This window comes from Crocodylus siamensis, chromosome 5, assembly GCF_052110815.1.
Source record: "Crocodylus siamensis isolate JL-2025a chromosome 5, ASM5211081v1, whole genome shotgun sequence".
NCBI lineage: Eukaryota > Metazoa > Chordata > Crocodylia > Crocodylidae > Crocodylus > Crocodylus siamensis.
The window spans coordinates 37888641-37912919 of record NC_143399.1 but is presented as its reverse complement, the minus strand read 5'-3'; the positions used below and the strand labels follow the sequence as shown (position 1 = coordinate 37912919).

Genomic DNA, 24279 nt, shown 5'->3' with positions numbered 1-24279 from the left:
CGCCCCACGAAGCCTTATGGGCGAGCTGTAGCCACGTGAGTCATAGGCCAGACTCCTCCGGCACGTCACAGCCCGGCCCAGGAAGCTGCCAAACCACAACCCCCCCCCCCACGTCTGTTTGTACCATCACAAGGGTTGCCAGGGCACCACAGCAACAGTTGTCAGGGCACCAGGCGTCTGAGTGGGCAGGGGTTTCCGGGGAGCGGAAGGCGATACTTCCTCCCGTCTCCGCCCTGCCCACCCCCCGGGCCCGAGCTGGGCCTGCTAGATGTACGGTTTGGGAGGCTCTCGCACTGCTCTGTCTGGTGTTGCCAATTGGGAGCCCCCCCTCCAAAACCCTCCTGCTAGGATGCTAAGGGACTGGCCCAGGGGGATGGAACCTGGGCATCCTGGCTCCCCATCTCCCTTACTCACCAGACCCCACTCCCCACCCAGAGCTGAGGTGGAACTGGGGTGTCCTGGCTCACAGCCCTCCCTTGTTGCAACCTCTCCCCAGCAACGAGCAACTTCCTTCTCTTGTGTTTCTGTTTCTGGGTGTCCCTAGAGGGGGGAAGTGGGAGCCTTCTCACCTCAGCTGGGTGGGCAGGAGTGGAGATCCTTGTCTGGCTCAGGAGACTCCTGTCCACCTCAGCCCTTCCCATCAGACACTCCACTAAGGTGTCACGTTATGAACCATGGGGTTTCCATTCAAAATGGGAAGTTTCCTTCCTTTGCCATGGTGTGAAACCTCCAGCTATTGGCTTCACACCACTGGGTTGGGATAAAGTTTTTCCAGGGGTTGTTTTGAGGAGCAGCTGAATAAGTGTAGAAGGTGGGAAGGGTAGTTTGGTTGGAAAGGCACCTGCTCAGACAGCCTGAAATGTGTATGGGGGGGGGGCTCTGAGTTTAAGAGCTTAGCGAGTCTTTGGGGGTTCAACAGCTAAGACCTTTTTTTTTTTTTTTTCTCTGTTTTTTTTGCACCGGTCTTGGAAGCACTGCAATACCAGGTCAATGCATGGAGTGGATGGAGCACGCTCCAGTTCCACCACCCAATACCAAAAAGAATCTGCACAATATAGACCTCCTATGGAGGACATATCAGAGACAATTACCCTGTGGAGCTCGCCTACATGGTCACGCTGGTTCCCCTGCCAGGTAAGACCCATGCTCTCTTTCTCTTTGCAGTTTGAGGTCTGTGGAAGAGGCAGACATTCTGGGGAGCTCCCTGGAGCAGCCAGGATTCTGGGGCTACACTGTGAAGTTGGGGTGACCCAGTGGGATCTATCCTAGGGTCCATTCTCCTCTTGCCCCCACATTCCCCAGGGTCTCCTCATCTGGCTCTGTCTCCCTATAAATTTATCAGGGTCTGCCCTGGCCCCTCACAGTTTTCTGTGGCTCCTTTATAAGCTTCTGAACAAAGCAGGATGTAGAGACTAAATGCTACCAGCCCCTCCCTACCTCCAGTGAGCTCCACCCCAACTCCCTACCCTGGTGCCCTGAGTTTGCCAGAGGAACTGGGGAGACTGTAGGGTTGGGGCTGTCTTTTTAGACTTGTCAAAAATAGAGAGGAAGCCAGAGGCCCTGGCGGAAACAACTGCTGAAGAGGGACAAGGTGTATTTCTCTAGGGAGAACCCCCATACACATACATATACCAAGTGGTTTTTGTTTTTTTTTTCCTGTTTTTTTGCACCGGTCCTGGAAGCACTGCAATACCAGGTCAATGCATGGAGTGGATGGAGCACGCTCCGGTTCCACCACCCAATACCAAAAAGAATCCGCTCAATATAGACCTCCTATGGAGGACATATCAGAGACAATTACCCTGGGGAGCTCTTTTTTTTTTTTTTTGTTTTTTTTTCCTCGCCTACGTGGTCACGCTGCTTCCCCTGCCAGGTATACCAAGTGGTGGGCTTTGTAACCTGCAAAGGGCAGGGAGGAGCCCCAGATGGGAGTGCAGCTCTCCCTCCCAGCCATCACCTGGAGGTTCCTGCTGGTGCCGGGGAGCATAAAACCAAGGCTTGAAGACCACATGTCCTATTTTAAGACCAAGGGAACAACCAACTTGGCCTCCCCATCAACCAATCAGCAGATTGAGCTACATCCCCCTAGATAATGATTGTCAAAGTTCCAAATTTGTCAGCAAATTAAATGCTAAATGACCTACCCCAGTCAAGGTTCCAAAGCATTCAGCCAATCAGGGACTGTGTTGTGGTCCAAGCCTCATTCTGCCAATCAGAGAGGAGGTGCACCCCTCCCCCACAACCTCAGCCAACATCTATACAATTTCAGTCTATAGTGATATACCAAAAGGATGCAAATTTATTTGAAGGATTTATAATGTCCAGATTCTCTATTCATAGATTCATAGTTTGTTAGGGGCTGGAAGAGACCTCACAGATCTTTGGGTCCAGCCCCCTGCTCTAGGCAGGAAGACAACTGAATATTTCCCATTTTTCCAAAGCTCTTCCACAATCAATGACAAGTATTCTCAGTCTGGGGGAGTCCTAAACTACCAGCACCCAGTTGTCTTCTGAGTAGGTGGCCAATTACTGTCCCTTCCCAGAACTGGGAGAGATCCCAGGAGTCCTAGCTCCTAGTGGTATGCTAATCCACAAGACTACACCCTGCTACCCCTTAAGCTGCAACAGAACCCAGAAGTCCTGGCCCCCAGCCCCTCTGCTCTAGCACACCAGACACTCACTCCCTTCCCACACCTGGGATGGATCTCAGGCTCTCCCCCCTGCTTGTTATCCCTAGGCACCTCTGTCCTAGAGCTGGGATAGGACCCAGGAGTCCTGGCTGCCAGCCTTCCTGCTCTGACCCACCAGACCTCATTCCTCTCCCAAAATTGGGAAAGTAACCAAGGTCCCAATCTGGGCCAATCTGTGGGGAGCTTGCAATGCCAGGGAATCCCGGGCTGGCAGTGCCTGCAATGCAATGGTCTGAGAGGAACAGAGGGTGGAGGGCTGGTGGGGTCCTTCCCTGGTGGGGAGACACACAGCAAAGGCAAGGACTTAGTGCCTTCCATGTGGTGCCAGCTGGGGAGGGTGTTCTCTCGGGGATGGGGCCCCATGTTCCAGCCCCCCAGCCAGCAGACACACCACATCCCCATCTGGCCCCTCCCTCCTGGGGCTGCTGCCAGGGGTGTGGGGGGAGTTACTATTTATTCAGGCAGAGACGCAGAGACAGGGGAAGGGAGAGGAAGAGAGGGAGCGACACAGCCTGCATCTCAGAGGAGTGTCCAGACCTGCCCAGGTACCCTGCTCCCTACTGCTGCCCCTTGCAGTTCCCATTGGTGTGGGGTGGGTGCCTGTCTTTTAGTCTGGGTGGGTATGGGGATAGCTGTCTGTCTGTCAGGGAGGGAGGAATGTGCTTTTGCAAAGTCTCAAAGTTTGGCTTTACTTGCACAGGGGGAGGTGCTAAGGGGGCTCGCGGGTGCTGGGTGTTTCCTTCTGCTGCTGCTTTTGGGAAAGGGGAGAGAAAAATCCCCTCCTCCCCCACACACCCCCTAAACCACTGCTAGGTGGCTGCTATCACCCCCACCCTCATACACCATCTGGGAGGCATCTGTACCTCCATAAAGCCACAGCTGGTGCCAGCACAAAGAGAGCACCCCCCACCTCCCATTGCAGAGACCCAACCCCACAGCACAGAGCATAGCACACCACTCCAGCAGAGACACTGCTCTCACCCCAGCTCAGAGAGCCAGCCCCAGCTTATCCCTGCCCTGTCCAAACCCTGCCCTCCCTGCTGCAATTACAGCCCTTGGGCAGCACAACTGAAAATGTGGACACCATACACGTGGCCAGAGACCAAGGAGGCAGAGATGGGCACCCCGTAGAAGGGACAGGTCCCTGTCCCATCCCCACCCCCTCAGCTAGCCAGTATGCACCCCCACACCCGCCTTGGGTAGATGGGGCTGGAGCCCCCCCTGGAGGGAGTCAGTTTTTGCCCCATCCTGGAGCCCGCCTGCCCGGCTCTGTGGAATCAATGGCTGGTTGTTTTCCCTTTCAAAGAAGCCTTGGTTTGGAGCAGGAAAAGTCTTGTGGCCAAACTGCTGAGGGCCAGGCGCCAAGCAGCTTCCTCACCGTACAGGGCTGGGGAGGGACCTGGGCTCAGGCCTGGTGCCTGGGAGGGCACAGGCTGCTGTGCTGGGGGAGCTGGGAGGAGGCACTGTGGGATAGGGAAAAGAGCAGGGGATGCTTGGAGGTGCCAAGCTGTTGAGAAGGGGGGCACTGTGCTTTGGGGAGTGTGTAGAGGATGCTAGGGGTGCCAGGTTGCAGGCAGCATAGTAGGGGGGTTGTGGGGGCATCCTGCTGAGGGGAGAGATCCAACAGGGGGTACCTCCCATCTCAAGTACTGGTCCCTGGGCAGTGGTAGGGATTACTGTGTCCTGGATCCCTTATCCTATTGGACAATATCCCACCTCTCTGATCTCTGAAGATCCCCTGTTATTTCTGCAGAGACTGGGGAAAGAACCTTCGTGTCCTGGTCTAATCCAAGCCAATGCCCCTTGGAGTCCTTCAGTCCTCCTTGCAGATTCAGCTGGAGGCAGGATTGGGTCCAGTTTCTGTTCTCAAATTCTTCTCTTGCCCTTTACAAAGTGCAGTGCTGCACTCCAGAAGTGGATGCATCTCAGCATTGGGGGAAAAGGTTCCCTATAAACACAGCCCCCAATAAAACCCTGACCCAGAGGCAGCTACATCTCTGGCTTTGGCCTCTTTTTCCCTGCCCCCCTCTGTATTAAGTGAGGATCTTCCCCATGTGCCTCCAAATCCCTGGTGATTTAGAAATGCCATCCACCCATGGCCAGCGCCTATTTACTGTGAAATAGATGGGCCTGTCCACCCAGCACCCCACCCCAGGGCAGCCCCACAGGTCCATCCAGCCCTATCTTCTGCCCCCAAGCCAGTTTTTCTCAGAGCAGAACGTGCTGAAAGTCAGGACACCTGGATTCCATACCAGGTTTGGGAGCGGAGTGAAGCCTGGTAGGTTAGATGGGAGCCAAGACTCATGGGTTCGATTCCCCTGGTCTAGAAGAAGCGTGAAGTCTGGTGGACTGGAGTGCAAGTGTGGGCTGGAACCACAACTCCTGAGTTCTATCCCAGGTCTAGGAGAAGAGGTGGGCAGTCAGGACACCTGGGTCTTATCCTAGTCTTTTCCCTGCTGCCTCTTGGGCCTGTTCAGTTCCTAGTGCTGCCTGTGCCTCAGTTTCTCCACCTGTCCCCTTCCTTTCCCCACCCCTATGCAGTGCAGGAAACTGTGCTTTCAGATCAACTAATCCTGCTTTAGTCATGCTGTGGAGTAGGAAATGGGGGGAGATTAGGTGGGGGCAATAGCAATGATCCTGGCCTCTGTGTGGAAAGGCAGCAAGGGTAGAGACGGGAGGCCTCCACTACCACCAGGCCCACGGGCTGTGCTCACATGACAGTCACATCTGGAACTCATTAGCAGAGCAGGACAGTGGGGAAGGGTGGGTGAGGAGCTGGGAGTGTCCCTCCCTTCTCCATGTCACAGCAGCCTGGTTCACTCCTTGGGTCAGGGCTGGATTGTGTGGACCTGGAGGGGGGCTCACAGTCTGGGGCTGGGGGGAACAGGGAACCAGGTGCAGGAGAGGGAGCTGGGGGCATCTGGGAAGCAGAGCTGGGGCCCTGCTTAAGGGGGGAGGAGGGGCCATGCTGAACCCCTACCTAAGGGACAGGATAAAGGAGCAGGGGTCATGGGGGTATTGGGGCTGGCCCTGCCACATGCTGACTGCCCTGCCCCCCTTGCCCCCCCATCAGGCATCATCATGAGCTTCCTCCTCTTTGGGGTCACAGCCCTGCACGTCCTCATCCTTGTGCTGCTCTTTGTTGCCACCCTGGACAAGGTGAGGCACATCCTCCCCCTACCTGGGGCAGAGGGATAGGGTGGGGGGATCCAGGCTTGCAGAGAGTGTGCTGTGATGTGGATCACTGTACACTGAGGGTGGAACCCAGGAGTCCTGGCTCCCTGCCCTCCCTGCCCCAGTGTAGACTCCATCCTTGTCCCAGAGCTGGGGTTTGGACCCAAGCATGTGGGGAGGGAGGGCATCATCCAGGCCTCCAGGAACCCCACTAATGCTTGCACTGTGCCCACAGTCATGGTGGGTGCTACCTGACGAGGAGAGCGTCAACCTCTGGTATGACTGTCTGTATAACAACACCACCCAGACCTGGGTCTGCTCCTCTGTGTCTAACAGCGGTGAGTTTGGGACTGCTCCCACCAGGGTGGGAGTTGCCTGGGGGACGGTATGAGCTAGTTCTGATGGAGGGGTGGCATCTATGTGGGTTGATCTTGGCTGAGAGTTCCTGGGAGTGGGGCAGAAGGAGGGGCTATGAACTTGTGCATCTCATTCTGCTGGGCTTGTTCGGTGGCAGCGGAGGGGTCAGGCAGGGGGCTGGGACAGCAGGCAGGAAGGGTAGGGTGGAGGTGGGGGCAATGGGGGTCCCTTTATAGTCAGAGACAGGTTGTGCTATTTTGTGAGAGGGAGAGAAGGACAGACGGATGGATGGACCATGGGACTCAACACCCAGAGGCCTTGGTCACTCCCTTTAAATACTACTGCCCCAATCTTCCATCTCTATCACCCCCCACCTCTGGGGTGGCTGCATCTCAGTGCAGGGCAAGGAATTCCTACATTACCAGCCCCCAATGCATCCTACCCAAGAGACGATGGATCTCACCTGCACACTGTCCCTCACACCATATCTTTCTCTTCCCGGTGACTGTAGAATGGCTTGTGGCTGTCCAGGCCCTCATGGTCCTGGCCCTGCTCTTCTCTAGCTTCTCCTTCATCCTCTTCATGTGCCAGCTCTACACCATGGAGCGGGGAGGGCTCTTTTATGCCACTGGCATCTTCCAGATCTTTGCCTGTGAGTGCCCAACTCAGCACTAGGGGAAGTTGGTGGGGGCCTGCTGGGCTACAGCAGGGAGGAGGAGAGGGCTGGGAGCCAAGATGCCTGGGTTCTACCCCAGCCCTGAAGGGGGGTGGGGTTTACTTCTTAGAAGTGGGGGGGGGTTTCTAGGAGCCAGAACTCCTGGGTTCTCTGTGGATTTGGGCTGCTCTCATCCCCTGCTCCCTCTACTCCCCCAACTGACATAGGTCTCTCCGTGTTCACGGCTGCCATGATCTATACTGTCCACGTCAGCGAGTTCCACCAGAAACGGGCACCAGGTGGGCGATTTGGGTACTGCTTCGTGCTGGCTTGGCTCACCTTCCCCCTGTCTCTCATCAGCAGCATCATGTACATCCACCTCCGGAAGCGGGAGTGACCCACGCCCCTTGCATGGGATGCCGGGAGCCTGAGGGAAGTCCTTGAAATGAGGCAGTCCCTCTCCCTCTTGCCCACCAACAGGACACTGCCAAGCTGGGCTCATTCCCTCCACCAGCCCTGCCCCACCCCTGGGACCTTGTGGCACCACCATACCACAGTGTCAGGGCATTCCCACTGCGCTGCCTGTGTCAGGGGAGTCCCTGTGGGTGGATTGGGCTAACCCCAATGTCAGGACGCTGCCCCTTCACCAAGGTCCATGGCTGTCACCAACCTTCACTATTTGGGTGCCTGGCCCTACCTTGCCACATAACATAAGAAGGAAGTGGCACCAGAGACATGCCACATGACAGGGAGGAGCCTGCTGATACTCTACCCAGAAAGCAATATAACCATCTAATCAAGGAGAGAGGGACTTAATCAAGCCCCACCCCATACAATTTGGCCTGTCAGCTAAGGTGTTTCACATATGACCACAGCCTCGCTGACGTGGCCTAGCCTGGAAAGGGAAAGGGAGGGCCTTAGCCAAGCTTCACCTCTTTCCTTTTGCTTTGCAAACTGTGGGGACCTATGCCAGGCCATGCCCCCTTATGTCTTTTGATTTTTGTCCACATGAGGACTCCTAGCTGTAGCACCTTCTTATCCCACGTGGGAGAGAGCTCATGGGAGGACAATGCCTTTTCTTCCCCTGCAGCCGGGCTTCCGTGTGGTTGGGGGTGACGGGTGGCTCCTTCCAGGTCCTCATCAATGTTACGTCCCAGCATGCTCTGGCCCCATCCCCACTTCCCCCACCTGAACTATATATTTTATACATTTGAATAATAAAAGAGCTGATCTGGCAATGCCATAGGTTTGATGGTGCTCATTACAGGCCCAAGGGGCTTGTGGGTAGGTCTAGGCGTGAGACTCATGGTTGGGATACAGCTGCCCATGTGTGACTTTCCCACACCAGGCTTGTGGGTAAGGTGGGGCCCAATGAGAGGGTGGTTGGCTTTCTGGCATCACACTCGCTCTTTGTGGCACCACTGGGCGTGGGACACCCGATCTGCCATAAGAGCTCATTTTGTGGGCAAGGCAATAGCAGGGAACAGGGATCAAAGACAGAAACATCTTTATTGCGCTGAAAATACAGTAGAAATTCACCCCACCCCCTAAGACATTCATGCCAGAACGAAGCTCCTTGCACTGCAACAGCAAACCATAACCAGCCTGGGCAGGGACCTGAGCTCTGGGGCAAAGCATGGGCTAAGGGTCAGACCAGGGAGCTAGGAGTCCTGGGCTCTTGCCCACTTCAGGGAGGGGAGTGGGACCAGAAGCTCAACTGCTGTAGACTGGCTGCAGCTCCATCTGGGCTCATTTCCACATCTATAAAATCTGCTGTCCTCCCTTTGTAAAGTGCTTTCAGACCAAGGGGTGAAGGTCGCCAGAGAAATAACATGGGGCTCTCCTTAGCATAAGACTGGGCAAAGTAGCTAGGCAGGGCACTGGCCCAGCCCAGGGAACAGGCAGGCCAGCAGGTCTGAGCACAGCACTGCTGGACAGGATTGTGCCCTGACAGCCCCCAGCCGAAGACGGCCAACCAGCAACCCCCAGCAGAAGACTGGTGACTGGACCCATTTGGCTACAGCCACAGCCCTTCAAACTCATAGCTACTCATTTGTCAGAGCGGGGACCCTCCAGGAAGGACTGAATTCCTGTTTCTTGAGCCAGGCAGGCTTGGAGCCAGGACTCCTGGGCTCTAACCCAACTCCAAGAAATGAGCAGGGCCTGGCGAGGCAGGGTTGGGGGCTGGGCACCTTCCCCTTGGTAAGCAAAAGGTGGTGGTACTCCTGGCATCTCCTGCTGTGTATGTTCTCTCACCTCATCCTTCTCCTCATAGCCCCCAAGAGCTCTGTGTCCCCTCATCACTGTGGACCCCAGCACTTACACGAGGGGCTGTAGGATGCTCAGAGGGAGGGCTGGGGTTGACAAAGCTCCAGAGGCAGCAAGCAAATCCCCAGGCAGCTGCAGAGCAATACCATACACAGAGCTTGGCAGGACTCCCAGAATGCACTGGGAACAAAAATCAACAAGCATGTAAGGGGGGGATCCCCAGCACAGTCCTGGCCAAGTGGGATTGGGCACGCCCTCCTCTTTCACCCCCAACTAAGATATAAGTGCTAGTGCAGCATCCTGGAGGGAAGGGTGCTCCTACCATAGTGCAGGTAGAGTCCCAGGGGTCAGTGTGACCCCCACATCACAGTGGGGTTAGGACTGGGCACCCCCGTGGGGCATGGGCTGGCCCCCTCAAAACTCTGCAGGTGTTGGCAGGCACGTTCAGCACAGAAGGAGATGTGCAGCCCTGAATGGAGATGCAGCCATGCCTGGATCTGCTCCTGAAGCCGGGCCACTGTTTGGGCATCTGCAGAGACAAGAGAAGACAGAGCCAAGGGCACCCCCTGCTCTGAGCCCCCCCAACCTCTGGGCTCTGAAGTGCCCTTTCCCCCCTCACTCCACAGAAAGTACCCCCAGCTCTGAAGCCCTGCCAAGCCCCCACTCCTGCCCACCCTGCTTCTAGCCCAGGATCTCCTAGTCCACTGGGAGTACCTACCTCTAGGAACCCCTAACACAGTCCCAGACCTGGGGGCCTTTCCCCCCCATCCTAGGAAGAGCAACATTCCTCAGTCTCTACCCTATGGTCCCTCCCTGTGACAGGGCCCCCTCTGAGATGACCCTGTCCAACCTGGGCCCTGCCAATGTGAGAGCGCCCCCTGCTGGCCAGCCCTCACTCAGCCTGGGCCCTGCCTGTGAGACAGCACTCCCTGCTGGCCCTACCTATAGGGCGGTGCTGAGGCAGGCCTGACTGGCGCCGCAGGAAGCTGTCTGCCAGGATGAGCTCCTTGGCATGCTCCTCCAGTGCCCGCAGAGCTAGTGCTCCAAGCAGTTCCGAGTTGTTGGAGGTGCTGCGGTAGTAGAGCATGTGCACCAGCTCCAGTGAGTGCACGTTGCGGCGCCGCCCAAATACCTGTGTGAGAAAGGCAATCAGGAACTGGGGTCTCACTCCAGCTCAAAGAAAGGCTGGCAGCCCAGACTCCTGGGTTCCCTCCAAGCACTGGGAGAGGAGATGCAGTGGGCTAGAGCAGGGAGGAGGACTCCTGGGTTCTAGCCCAGCTCTGCTGCTGACCTTTGTCAATCCATTTCTCCTATCTGTGCCTCAGTTTCTTCCCCCTGCATTATGAGTCTCCTGTCTGGAAACCATGAGCTCCTCAGGGCAAGGCCTATCCTCCTCCTCCCACTCAGCTTGTGCTGTGCCCAGCACAACAGCGATTCCATTCCATCAGGTTCTGTACAGTTCAGAACACAGTGAAGGCCCTGAACTGGTCAGGGGAGGGCCACGGAGAGAACCCAGGGCAATCAAGGCCTCAGCATGGGTGGTGGGATCTGTGCGGTTCCCAAAGCAACCAGCACGCCTGCCCCCAAGACATACCTTCCAGGCACGGAAGCTCATGAAAGCGGCAAAGCAGAGAAGCAGGAAGGTGGTGCCGACCTTGAGGTCAGACAGCACCACCATGCCCACATTGACAAAAAGGGCCAGCCCGCTGACCACCAGCATGGCGTTGAGTAGAGCCCGGTAGAAGATAGAGGTGCGGATCTTCACCAAGGGCAGCAGGTGCTCCAGTGCCTCCAGTGGGATGTCCTTAAAGCACTTCAGCACAAGGTGAGCATTCTTGGGCCGCGCCGCCACTACCATCCGCTTGAAATAGCGCCTGCCGAGGACAGAGGAGGGGGCTTGTCAATAGGACAAGGAGAGGGGGGAGGGCCAAGAAGGAAAAAGGGGCAAAACTGTAGCTCCTAGAGTCATGAGCATCTTACACTATACTAGATGCATCTTCCTGGCAACCTGTCTTCGGGATGGGGAGGGGGGGGCAAAGGAGGCAAAGAGCAGGTCCCATGTCACTAGCTTGGTTCTCAAAGCATGAGGATGGTGCCAGAGCCAGAGGGTGGCCAGGTCAAGATGTGGGCTCCGCATTGCCTCTACCCAGTCCTGGGTCATCTGAAACCACAGCCACAGAGCACCTCACACCAGGAACAGGTTAGGGGTTAACTGCATTTGCTACATCTTTGTTAAAGAGCAGGGTGACCAACGCTACAGGCCTAAATGGAACGTTCCCAGTAGGTAGTATGGCCTCTCAAGAGAAAAGCACCCAGATCCCAGCGTCGCCATGCTCAGTACTAAGCTTCCTGTCCCACAACACCCTCTCATGCCCAAGCTGCTCTGTCCTCTGGTGTTCTGGCCTGATAAGGTAATGGTCACAGATGGACCAGGAAGAGAAGACAGAGAAGACCGAGGTTTCCTTGCCTTGGCATGAGGGGGGCTGTGCCAAAAAATCCTTGCTGGGTCCGCAGGGTGGATTTCACTGGAAGAGGCCCAATGCGCTGACCGAGGGCCCAGAACCGGATGTATTCATACTGGTCCAGGTTTACCAACACCTGGGGAAGCAAAACAGAACCTGCAACTCCAGACCATTGCCTGCTAACACAGTGAGACCTGGGGTTGCTGCTGGGGTGTGATGTAGGGGCTGGTTATACAGGGACCACACACCCAATGCTAAGATGGAGCCACTTACAGGTTAAAGTGCACTGGGGAGCTGTTTCTGAATGGACCCCTTGCCCAGTGCTGAGATGCAGCTCTTCTGGGGCGGGGTGTAGGGACTGTTTATGCAGGGACCTCTCACTTGGTACTGAGATGCAGCTGCCTCTGGGGTGGGACATGAGAAGTTCTATTGCCCCCAGTTACAATATACAGCTGAGGGGACCAGAGGAGCTGATCTGAGGTGGAGCCCTGAGATGGGATGGGACATGGAATAAGGGAAGTCTAAGAGCTCCCTTTCCCCACATTACAACAGGGGGTTACTGGACTGATGCTCCCCTCCCAAAAGGTGGCCACACCTGGACCTCATCCTGAGGATGATGGACCACAAGGGCATAGGCCAGTGCATCCTCTGACAGGCTGTTGAAGTTGGCCTGCTCCAAAATAGGCTCCAGGGCAGCCAACACCTGCTGCTCGTTCTCCAGGCGCTGGGCATCTGTCAACGACCATTCCTGCAGTGTGTCCCGGTCTGGATTAATGGGGTCATACAGAGCCTGGGCAGGAGGAGAAGGCCATATCCATGGGTGAACAACCATTAGCACACCCAGCCACAGAGTCCCAGGGCACCATGCCTGGGAAGGGATCCTCCCCCAGCATCAAGATGCAGCCACCTCTGGAGTAGAGCAGACACGGTTAACCACACACAGTGACAATACAGTATGCAGTGACACCGTTAACACCGCACAGGGATACTGCATTACACTTAAATAAAGGAAAGCGTGGCATGAAAGGGAAAGCAAAGGAGGAAATATGGAGCCTCCAAGGCTGAGACATGGCCCATGCCAGCACTGGGCAAACATCCAGCTCCTAGGGAAAGAGCCAGAGGATAAGATGTGGCAAGTGATCTGCTGCTAAGCAAGCCTTACCAGGCCCCATTCCCCTCCTGGAAGCACAGTACCCCTGCTGTGCCCCATACCCCACTCCCTGCAGCACAGCCCCTTCTGCCAAACCCCAGTCCTCTTCCTGAAGCATGGCTACCCTGCTGAGCCCCTACCATGCTTGCCATGGTCCCCTGGCAGCGCAATGGGTTTAGTCCATCTCACAATCCAGACTCAGCCTGGCTAATATTCCCAACCTCCCTAAGGCACCCAGTGCCCAGGGGCACCCCCAGGAAAGGAAAAGATGTGGGAGGGAGGGCCACATTACCTGCAAATGCCCCATGACAGAGTGGTAGTGATGCAGCAGAGAGGAGTCCACACGAGCCACAAAGGACAGGAATGAGGCACGATCAGCATCAGAAGTAGAGTGGAATTCCTGAGGGATAAGGACAGACAGGTGTTCAGTGTGATACAACTCAGCCACGTGCCCTACCCTGGAGCTCCATACACTTCTACGCCCTACCAGGTGCAACGGCCTTCTACTATATTGCAACCACTCCTGGTTGGGGAGGACGTTTATACAAGAACCCCCTTGCTGAGATGCAGCTGTTTTGGGGGTGAAGCACACCATGACTCCTAAGGGACTATCCCTGTACTGACTCCTTCCCCTGTTTCCTGCCAGTCTCTGCTTCCACTGCCCCTCCTGCATGTTCTCCAAACCCAGCCTGAGGTTGGATTAATCTATACCTTAAGCAGTGTGCTGACCAGATGCCCCTTCGAGAAAGGGATGAAACGCTCTTGATATTGCTCTGCCCATCCCTGGGGCTCTGTGGGCTTCCTCATCCTTCGGTATTCTGCCATCTTGGTAGCCAGGGAAGCCACACCACGGGAGGGTGGCCCCAGTACACCCATGCACAAAGCAGCCCGTCCCATGCACAACATCCTGCAAAGGGGCAGAAAGAGAAGCGTCAGCTGCCATGCCCTGTAGAAAGAAACAGGGAGCCCCACATCCATGGCTGCTCTGTGGCCACCACAGGGCCACTCCTGGAGTGACTGCCCTATTGCCATTAAGAATCATACATACGCACATCCATATGGCATCGAGTTTCTTACAGGGGAAAAGCCCCTGTCTTAGTCCCACCTTCTGAACCAGCCAGTGCCCCTGACCTGGCCAGATCCAGGCTAGCACTCCTCAAAGGAGAAAGACCCTTGCCCCAACCCTGCACCCCAAGCCAGTCAGTTCCTCCTCCCCAGGGCCAGACTGAACCCAGGGTCACCTAGAGGGAGAGATCCCATATCCGGTCCCCTGCCCCTTGGTAGCCATTTTCCCCACCAGTAAGAGCATGTTTCTTTGCTGCATCCATCCCCAAGCCTCAGCTCTTGGGAGACACTTAAGATTTCTCCATGGCACCATTAATCCAATCCGTTCCCCTAAACAGCAAGGGAGGAAGCTAATGGCTGTGATGCGGCTTCCTCAGAGTTCACTGGTCATGGCTTGGCAAAGGTAAAATTGTTCTGGCTGCAGTGCAGAGTTCAAAGGTCACCAGCCACACCATGGCAGCAGTCAAAGTGTCTTGACAGCAGGGCAGAGGTCAGAGTGCACCAGAGTGAGCAGTAAAGATGGCTTGACTGCAGTGCAAAGGTCAAGGTCACTCCGTGTTGCCCTCATCCAGACTTGCCATTATATGGGCCTCTGGACCCCAAAGCGTGGGCCTCTTCAGCATGACACGCCCATCAATAACAATCTTGTGGGACTTCTTAACGAAATGACAGATCTGTCTGGAATCGGGGGTTACAACGGCCCAAACTGAAAGAAACTTCCGTGTAAAAAAAATCCTAACCTTAAGCAAAGCTGTTGACGTCGAGCACCTGCGCATGCGCAGTAGGACCCTCTTCCACCCGCCTTCCCTTTCTAGTTTGCACATGCGCAGTCGCCGCGCTCTAACCCCCACCCTTTCCAACGCACACCCGGCTCAAGCGGCGCGTGAGCAGTAGGGTTTTTTTCCACCCCTTCCACTCCCCACTCCGTGTGGTTTGTCAGCCTGCGCGGTTGATTTAAATGTTGCGCGCGCTGCCACCCAGCACCGCCGCCCTCCCCCCACCCTGGCGACAGGCTAAGCTAACCGTCGCGTGGGCGTGGCCTGACCCTAGCGAATCAGGCGTCGAGCTTCTCACTCTCTCTGTCCTCGCTTCCCCCTCCCATCTGGGATGTGGGGGTGTGGCGCGCTCGTGAAGGGAAAAGGGAGCTGAGGAGAGACTGAGCGGGGGTTAAAGGGAGGTGAGGAGGGAGCTGGTCTATGAAGGGGAATACGGGAGGGTGAGGACCAGAAGCCTTCCTGAGCTCCAATTAAACCTCCTCCAGGGGCCCTCTGGAGAGAGTGTGAGGAGGAAGCACAGCTGGAGTTGTGCTGGCTTTTTATGGTTGTGCTGAGCCCTTTATGGTCATGAGGGATCAAAAGGCTCAGTTGGGGTCACGTCAGTCCCCCTAGTGTCAGTGCTAGGAGATGAGGAAGTCATGCCAAATGCCCCTTCAGTGTCAGAGAATTGTCCTGGGATTGAACTAGTCACATCAGCCCCACTAATGATGGTGGGAGAGGTCTGAGGAAAGTGCCCCCTTTCTACTGCTATCAGAGCTAGCCAAGCTGAGATGGTCACATGAACCTCAGTCTAAGCTTTCATGAGCCTGAGACTCCGAAGTAAGCTGAGGTTCACAAAAGCTTATGCTGTACATCTCTGATGTAATCAGTCTATGAAGTGCAAATCTTCAGACTAGACTTCAGACTAACACAGTCAACTATCTTTTTCTGCACATGAACCTTAACATAGTCACAGTTCCCTGCCTGCAACCAGTCACAGGAATCAGGGATACCCTTCCTGGAGGGTGAAATTCATGTCGTATTAACTCCACTGCAGTAACGCCTGGATGTGAAGGCCTAGAGTCTGCGTAGTATCAAATCCACGGCAGGGTTATTCAGATGTGGGTGAGGGGAAAGCCAGGATTACATTAACTCCTTCCCAGTGAACTGAGGAAAAGTAGTTAGCAGTGTTCGTCTGATGTCAGGCATAAGGCAAGGCAGGGTGACATCTTGGAGACTAACTGGAAAAGCATAAGTTTCAGTGTTGACAACTCTTGTGATTTTTGGCATTGATCTTAAAGTCTGTGCTTCAGGAATGTGAAAAACTTAGCTTTTTTTAAATATAAATATAGATCTATAAAAAAGAAAAAGCTAAGTTTTTCATATTCCCAAAGCATAGGCTTTCAGAACAACACCGTAAATCTTGAGCGCTGGCAATAATGAGCTTTTGTAGATACAATCTGACAAAGCAGCCTATCATGAATGGACCATCTGGCAAAGGAGGTTGTCACCTTTGAAAACTTTTGCTTCTCTGAACCAGTAAGTCTCTAAGGTGGCAACCTGCTCTGCCTTAGGGGAAGTGGGGCTGGTAAGATGGGGAGTGGGTTTCAGCAATGAGCCCTCTGTAGGATAGAGTTGAGCAGGGGGACCGAAGCACACCTTATGGTAACACCAGGCAACTGGATGCACTCCTCTGAAAACCAGCCTCTCTGTTCTGAGCCCTGTTCCCTTTAAGTAGGCTTGCAGCATGCCTCGCATGGCTGCCTTGCCAAACCTCAGCCTCTGTCCAGACCTGACTGCTTCTAATTTCTTGCCTGTTTCTTTCCTTCCCTCAAGCACTCTAAAGTCTCTGTTTTCCCCTGGGGACGTGGTAAAAGGACAACAGCAGGATGAAGCAAGGGGGCTCCTTTCTGCAGAATCTTTTGGAGAACAATGTGGTCCAGTTCCTGAAAAAACCTCAGGCCATTGCTAGGATACTTGCTGGGGTGAGAGAAACCAAGAGAAATAAGCCACTTACTCCTAAGTCAGTGGGGCCAACCTTTTTGGCAGGCATGTCACAAATTAAGCCTCATGCCCTCCCTGAGTGCCACTTTGATTCCTTTCCCCTGCCTCACCTACTGCTATGCTTTCTGCCCCTGCCCTAGGCTGATCTGTTTCCTACTCCCTGTCCCATGCCCAGTCTGCTGCTCTGCTTTCTTTTCCATGCCCTATCTGCTGCTATGCTGCTTGTCCCCTCCCTGATCTACCATGTCCAACACACAGAAGCTGCCTGTGCCACTTGTGACACACATGGAACAGGTTGGCTACACCTGCTCTAAGTCATCTGCATTACATAGGCAGAGGCCACCTTGGTACTAGCACTAGATGGAGGAAAACTAGTGCTGATAAAAAGTGTGTGATATAAGCAAAAAACATAAACATTGACCTGACAATAAGGACCAAAACCCCCAGTAAAGGTTTAGCCACTTTGTGCTGGGCACTGTACATGCTCAGATAGAGCCCTGGAGAGCTGACAAAGTGATGTCCTCTATTCACAGGACATGTATGAACAAATTACACCCCCCGCCCTTGCTTTCCTGTTCTGTAGGAAACAAGGCGCCAGAGAATATAAATACTACAGAGTAATGAACCTGTTCAGAGTTTGGTTCAAGCTCAGGGCAGAGCATCTGGTCTCTCCATATTTCATCCAAGGCAGCCCAGCCCACCTGTTGCCATAATTACATTTTTTTTCCCCATTGATTTATCAGCTAGCAATTTATTCCCCCAGCCTCATTAATCTTTTCTCACTCCCAGTGATGCAAATATCACTGCAAGTACTCAGGGCTGGAAATTATTATTATCATCATTCATTGTTTGTACCACAAAAGGGCCTTGAGGCCTTAAAACACGCTGCAAAGCTTTTGGGAGGTGGGAACTGTTTCTCAGTCTTTAAACAGACAAGACAGGATCATTATCCTCATCTTCCAGGTTAGCTATACATACCAGCTTGCCCTAAGTCTCCCAGAGCCTGGAACTAATCTTAAACCTACCGTTTTCCAGTCTGCTGCCCTAAACTCTCATTCATGATAGCATGGCCTGGTCTTTACTGCTACAGAGTGCAGGTACCCCAAGGGTACCTGATTTATAGAGGAAACAGATTTTCCTGCCCAGGGAACAGTCTTTTGGCCTCATACATGGCCTGAGTAAGCTGAAGTAAATCAGAGTTGATTATTACCGTTTATCAGGTGGCTGTGGCTGATCAGATAAGGTATTTTGTAACAGTTTCCAGAGGCATGAATTCAGGTCTCACTCTGAACTTATGCTGAAGGCTGCTTTTATGTTCTGTGCTTGTCCAAAATGGGGTGCTCGTTAACACTTTTCAAAAGTTATGCTACATCTGGGAACAAAGCAGTCTCTGCCCCAGACAGATTGAGTACTCTGCACCTTATGGGTGCATCTACACAAGCACAGTTGTGGGCACAGTTGTGCAGTGTGTGGCAATACCACTCAGTCTGGTGTTTTCCATGCGGCAAGGTTGTGCTGACTGAGTGTGAACTGAACCCGGGGTTTTTTCCACAATATTTTTGACCCCTGGATGCCCAGGGGTCAAAAAAACCCCCAAAAAACCTGTGTGTGTGGGGGGGGGGGGGCGTGTTGGGGAACAGAACAACACACACTCAGCCAGCATGTGCTGCTGAAAAGCAGAGCTGGGCCAGCTGGAGCTGTGCTCTGCTGTAGGCCAGGTTCCACTCAGCAGAATTGATACAGCTGTAGCCCCTGGAAGACCTCAGGTAAGACTCCTGGGGTCAGCTGGCCCAAGCCTCCCCTACCCTACCCTACCCTACCCCAGGTAATTAGCTGTGCGCCAAAACATGTGTGGCATGGGTGTTCCCTGGAGACAAGTAGCAGCAGCACAAGGTATACCGCCACTATTTGTCCCCAGGGAACCAAACATCCATGTACATCTGGACATGCCCTATGAAATTAATCAGGCAAGTTACTGAAATACCCTCCTAAGAGTTGGGGCCCCATTGTGTTGAGTGCAGTACAGAGTTGTCCCAGAGATCTTACAGGCGAGCAGAGGAGCTGGCAAGGCAGCCATTTTAATCAGCTCATGCCTCAGCTGTGCATAATTGGCATTGCCTAAACATCATTAACAATTTTGACCTCTACTGTCACAGCTCTTTTCTCTGATTATCTTTGCTTCCCTGATGACTGATGGCTATGAGAACCTGACAGCTTCGTCCCAGCTGCGCTGCGTGCTGAACGACAATGGGGCAGCCTGCAGCTATGCCATTGTGGCTGGGGTCCTGGCATTCCTGCAGTCCTTCTTGTTCCTTGGCCTCGATGCTTTTGACATTGTCAGCATTAGTCACAGGGTCAAATCCGCCATCCTGATCCTGGACGTGATCTTCTCCAGTGAGTAACCTCCCTACCAATCCAAATTCCTCTCCCTTGACAGAATGGTACCACTGCCCAGCCCTGCAGTATGACCCATCCCTCTTCCCTCATGGAGGGATCTGAGGTAGACCTAAGTCATGAGCCCCCTGCTCCCACCTGGGTGATTGGCACTAACTTGACCAAGTGTAGCTCTGAAAAATGGCCTAGCTGTTTATCCTTAAAAACAGCTATGCTCATAGATTTTCATGCCCATTCATCTTGGCCAGAGCCAGAGGGCTGGAAATCTTGGCATTGAGACATCTCATCTGCTGTCCCACTTTTTGCCTACCCTGAACAGATCCTCTGCCAATAATACAATGAATCCACAGGTTGCCAAGCATTCTCAGTGAAGAGCTACCCCTGCCAGTTGCCCCACTGCTCCAGATCAGACAGGTGGTTCATTTAGTCATATCCCTGGCTCCTCTGATTAGTCTAATGATCCATCTAGGCTAGTATGTTGTCATGGTAGGCCACCCTGCTAGCCCATTTCATCAAATGTCCCTTCCACACTGGATCGGACCATTAATCCGTCTGGTGTCTTCTCTCCCTCTCAGGTTCAGTTGAAGACACCCAGAAGGCAAAGCACCTCTTTACACATTGTGCCAATTGTCCAGAGATGTCCACCAGAGAAAAAAATCCACCCCAGTCCCTGTGAGGTGCATGAGTTTCCTGATGATATGTTGTACTGGGGCAACTTTGTAGTTGGGAAAGCTGTTATATGTTAGACAGGCTTTTGGGTAACCTGAAGGAAGGCATATTGTACCCAAAAGCTTATCTAACATCTTTCCCAGCTATAAATTTGGACCAATAAAAACAGACAAGTGGTGCTTCTTGCATTTTTGCTGCACTTTGAAAGCTATACTACCCAAACTCCTCAGGCAATTGGTTCACCCCTTGGAGTAGGAGCTCCTGCCATGTGTGCTGCTCCTTTGGTTTATATCCTTACCACTGCTGCAATATTTTTCTGCTATTTTATCCTTCCCAGCCAAGTTCCATTGCCTCAGTTACTTGCTTTGAGGAGGTTTGACCTGTGCAATACAGCTCTGCTCTCACCTCATGACCTTCCTACTCCTGTTTGAATTGCCTCCTCACGTTCCTCTCCCCACCCTTCTAGTCATCTGGTCCTGCGTATGGTTTGTCGCCTTCTCTTTCTTGGCCAATCAGTGGAACAAGTCTGTTCATCACTACCTGGTGGGAAGCAGCTCCGCCCGTACTAGCATCTCTTTTGCTTTCTTCTCCATCCCATGCTGGGTAAGAAATTTTCCACACTTTCTCTTAGCTCCAGTCCTTTCAGAAAAAAACAAACCACTTGATTTGGCAATTGCAGTTAAACTTCCACTGCATTGCCTCATGCCAGGTGTACCTCATTGCCAGAGAGAGAGCAAGGGGTCATTTCCTAGTTCTAACCAAGCCCTTCCCAGGAAACTGAGCTCTAGTTGAGAAAGTATAGTGGGCTGGGAGCATTTCTGGGATCTCCCTGCTTGATTGTTTCATTTACAGTAAGGGCTTATCCTTCTAACAATTTAAAAGGAAGGCATCACTTTACATTTCTAAAGCAGTTAACCCTTTTAACACACACGAGCAGGTATTTGGGGAAACTGAGGCATGTGAGGCATTTTAGGTACAGAACTATGATTTTAAACCAAGAGTTCCTTGTTCTTTTGCTGACAGAATCCGTGTTCAATTCACTTGTCCACCTGGATACTGACCACAGCTGACTTCCCACCCTGACCCAACAACCTCTCAGACTAAGCTCCTCCTTTCACATTCTGCTGTAATGGATCCCAGTATCTTTGGACAGTTTCTGATCATGCACCAAAGGAGAGACCTTGTGAAATAGGCACAGGAGTTTACAAGGTGCTTACACAAAGACAGGGCAAAGGGCTCAGACCTTATTCACTTTTGCCTTGAATCCTGAAACACCTCTGAAACTGTTGACTTCACAGGGAGTTCTGCTGTTGGGCCCTTCTGGGATCAGGCCACAAAACAGACCATCTGTTCACTCACCACAAATGGGTGACTCACACTTTCCACAGAGAGCTGCAGATCTAGTTGCTTGCAATGGAGGTTTTTCAAGAACCCCTGCTTTTAGCTCAGGCAAAATCTCATTCGGGGCAGTCCTCTGGCCCATGTGCTGCAGAAGGTCAGAACAGTCCCTGACTCTACTAGGAAATACCTTCTCACACAAGGGTGACAGCCCTTCTCCGGCTCACTCGTTTAGCCCTGGCACAGCCCAGATGAATGAGTCAGGGCTTAGCCATCCATAGAGTTATGCTACATCTGGGAACCAGAGAAATGCTCAGGAGCCATAGGAAAGGGTGAGTCAGTAAAATCTGACCATTTTCTAAAGCCTGGGCCAGTTCCCCAGCTGGTGCCAATTCAGCATCACTCCACTGAGGTCACCAGAGCTCCATGGATTTCCACTGCCTGGGGAGCTAGCTGTAGAGGCCATTCTCTGGCTTTGTATTCACTGCAAAGTTAACTTCATTTATTACTTGAGCATGTCTCCAAATCAAATCCTGTTCACACACAAAATAATTTAGCTCAGCTGCAACAGGGTTTTTAATTTGATAGTGCTGGCTTGAGAGAGGTTATAAGCTATAACCCAAGTAAGCATGGTTTAGCCATCTAATAGCATGGATGTTAGCTAGCTCCTGCCAAAACCCATAGTCCTCTAGTGTCTTCCCATAGTTCCCCCCCCCCATATGCCCAGAAAGGACAGACAAGTTTTTTTTTAATTTCCTAGGGAAAAAATCATAGAGCAACTCAGCTTGCTACATCACCAAGAACCATGGGGGACATCCTCAAAACCTTGGGCAGTACATGAGCATGGACATGGACTCATCATCAAAAGCCTAGAAGATGGGATAGAACATACCCTCAGCAAGCTTGCAGATGACACCAAGCTGTGAGGAGTAATAGATATGCTGGAGGGTAGGGCTAGGATTCAGAGAAACCTCGACAAACTAGAGGATTGGACCAAAAGAAATCTCATGAGGTTCAACAAGGACAAGTGCAAAGTCCTGCACTTAGGACAGAAGAACCCCATGTGCTGGTACAGGTGGGGGACCGATTAGCTATGCAGCAGCTCTGCAGAAAAGGACCTGGGGGTTGCACCAGACAATAAGCTGAATATGAGCCAGCAGCATGCCCTTGTTGTGAAGGCTAATGACATACTGGGCTGCATTGGTAGGAGCATTACCAGAAGATCAAGGGAAGTGATTCTTCCCCTCTATTCAGCACTGGTGAGGCCACATCTGGAGTACTGTGTCCAGTTTTGGGCTCCCCACTGCAGAAAGAATGTGAACAAGTTGGAGAGAATCCAGCAGAGGGCAACAAAAATGGTTAGGAGGCTGGGGCCCATGATTTTTGGCTGAGGAAACTGGTCTGAAGCTGAGGAAACTGGGTATATTTAATCTGCAGAAGAGAAGACCCAGGGGGCATTTAATACCAGCCTTCAACTACCTGAAGGGGAGTTCCAAAGAGGATGGAGCTGTACTGTTGTCAGCAGTGGAAGAGAACAGAACAAGGAACAATGGTCTCAAGTTGCAACAAGGGAAGCTTAGGTTGGATATAAGGAAAAACTCTCTCACCAGAAGGGTAGTTAAGCACTGGCACACGTTACCCAAAGAAGTTATGGAATCTCCTTAGAGGTTTTTAAGACCAGGCTAGACAGCCTTAACTGGGATGATATAGTTGGGGATGGTCCGATTTGAACAGGTGGGTAGACTAGATGACCTCCTGAGGTTCCTTCCAACCCTCATTTTCTATAATTCTATACAATCATTATTTTGCAGTACATTTGTTCTATCTGGAAATACACAAAATGCTTTCCAGAAATCATGCATATCCAACATGTCTCTCCTCTCTCTCATACAGGTGTACCTGGGCTATCGGGCCCTGAAGGAGCTGTGGGCTGAGCCACCTGTTCCCTACCAACGATCCTTTGATGAGGGAGCTGTGGCACTGACCACTCTCTCCTCTGTCACCACCACTTCCATTCCCATTAGTGGGGAGCATTACAGCCCCACTGAGGTTCCCCCTACTGACCCTCCCCATAACCCAAAGACTCCCCCTACACACCGACTCAGTTTCAGCAATGACAATTAGGGAAATTATTTTTCTTGCTGTAGTAAATAAAGAGGCTTTTTTCTGAACCAGAATGTGATTTAATTCAAGTCACAAGGCAAGAGGGAGGGTGACTTGAGGCCCAGAGGAGCAGAGAGGAGATGAAAGCCAGCAGGCATGGCTGCCAAATGCCCAGGGGAGGGAACAGCTCCCATTTTTTCAGCAGGGAAAGGGGCATGCCCCGACTTCACTGATGGCAGAGAGAGGTTTACACCAAGGAAACAGACAGAATCTATCTTTACATAGTAACTATTTGTTGTGGTTCTTTATATTCATGATAAAAATCAGTCGCTGGGAGAATGCACTACTCCACTGGGACCTGTGCTATTTCTCTCCTTGCATTTCCTTCCTGCTCCTCCCTAGCTCAGCTCTTTTCTCTGCGTTCCCTTTCATGCACCCACACTTTCTGCAAAAACAATCAACAACAACCTGTGGCAAGGAACAGCTGACAGTTCAAGGAGGTTAATGGACAAAGAATTAAAGCTCTCTGAGCTGTCACATCAAGCTGCCTGCAGACTCAGCTAAGCATCGCTGTGTCTTACATTCAGATCACACAAAGTTTCTCCTCGCAACCCTGAGGGCTGGAAGCTTCCCTTTTCTTTTGAACAAAACCAAAAGCTGTGATCGTAGAGTCTAAATGTGTCATGCTCGATGCAGACAAAGTGACCTTACCTTGTGTATCTGTCATCCCCACAACAGGCCTTCCTCTGTGATTCCAGGGTTACAAGGGACAAAAATTAATTTCTGTTCTCCATGGAAGAGTTCAGCTCTTCATTTTGAAAAATACAAAAAAACCCACACAAATTATTTCATATTTGAAATGCTGCTACAGAGTCTCATGCTCCTATTCTCTTCTTTGGGTCTTGGTTATGCTTTGTCACAATGCATCTTGGTTTCTTGCAGTGCATAAGGGAATATGATGTGCCTCTAGGGAGCCCAGCTCACACAGGCAAATGGGGCCCAGGAAGCACTATGTAAGTGGATTCCAGATCAAAACATTTCAGGTTTTGTGCATTCATTTTTTGAATGAAAAACAAAAACAATTTGGATTTTCCCTGGAAAATGACATTTTTCACAGAAGACTTCTTGAATCAGGCCAATTTTCCATTTAAAAAATTCCATCAAAACATAGTTAATGTCTAAAATCTTCCATGGT

The 24279-nt window shown here is 52.5% G+C and overlaps 3 protein-coding genes and 1 pseudogene across 8 annotated transcripts; 2 read left to right on the top strand and 2 right to left on the bottom strand.

Annotated features, from left to right (window-relative positions):
• The first annotated feature begins 991 nt into the window (after positions 1-991).
• EMP3 (epithelial membrane protein 3 (MAM blood group)) lies at positions 992-8117 on the top strand. 2 transcript variants are annotated; one of them, XM_090047701.1, is made up of 5 exons: positions 992-1134; positions 5764-5849; positions 6100-6202; positions 6733-6873; positions 7104-8117. In XM_090047701.1, the coding sequence occupies exons 1-5, from the start codon at positions 1110-1112 to the stop codon at positions 7271-7273; spliced, it is 525 nt and encodes a 174-aa protein (XP_089903827.1). In that variant the 5' UTR covers positions 992-1109; the 3' UTR covers positions 7274-8117. The 2 variants fall into 2 exon arrangements, with proteins under 2 accessions (XP_089903827.1, XP_089903828.1); XM_090047702.1 differs by lacking the exon at positions 992-1134 and adding an exon at positions 3122-3235.
• Positions 1660-1814, bottom strand: LOC149863763 (U2 spliceosomal RNA; annotated as a pseudogene).
• A 249-nt stretch (positions 8118-8366) lies between the features above and the next one.
• TMEM143 (transmembrane protein 143) lies at positions 8367-24268 on the bottom strand. Of its 5 annotated transcripts, none has more exons than XM_090047697.1 (8): positions 23796-24268; positions 13468-13663; positions 13049-13156; positions 12202-12396; positions 11612-11742; positions 10739-11018; positions 10087-10276; positions 8367-9673 (listed from the first exon to the last, which is right to left on the bottom strand). In XM_090047697.1, the coding sequence occupies exons 2-8, from the start codon at positions 13660-13662 to the stop codon at positions 9492-9494; spliced, it is 1281 nt and encodes a 426-aa protein (XP_089903823.1). In that variant the 5' UTR covers position 13663; positions 23796-24268; the 3' UTR covers positions 8367-9491. The 5 variants fall into 5 exon arrangements, with proteins under 5 accessions (XP_089903823.1, XP_089903822.1, XP_089903820.1 ...); XM_090047696.1 differs by lacking the exon at positions 23796-24268 and adding an exon at positions 14562-14635; XM_090047694.1 differs by lacking the exon at positions 23796-24268 and adding an exon at positions 13998-14554.
• SYNGR4 (synaptogyrin 4) lies at positions 16137-23195 on the top strand. Its single transcript, XM_090047699.1, has 4 exons — positions 16137-16561; positions 18737-18974; positions 20110-20246; positions 22875-23195. Exons 1-4 carry the CDS (start codon positions 16466-16468, stop codon positions 23103-23105), a joined length of 702 nt encoding a protein of 233 aa, XP_089903825.1. The 5' UTR covers positions 16137-16465; the 3' UTR covers positions 23106-23195.
• Positions 24269-24279: the final 11 nt, after the last annotated feature.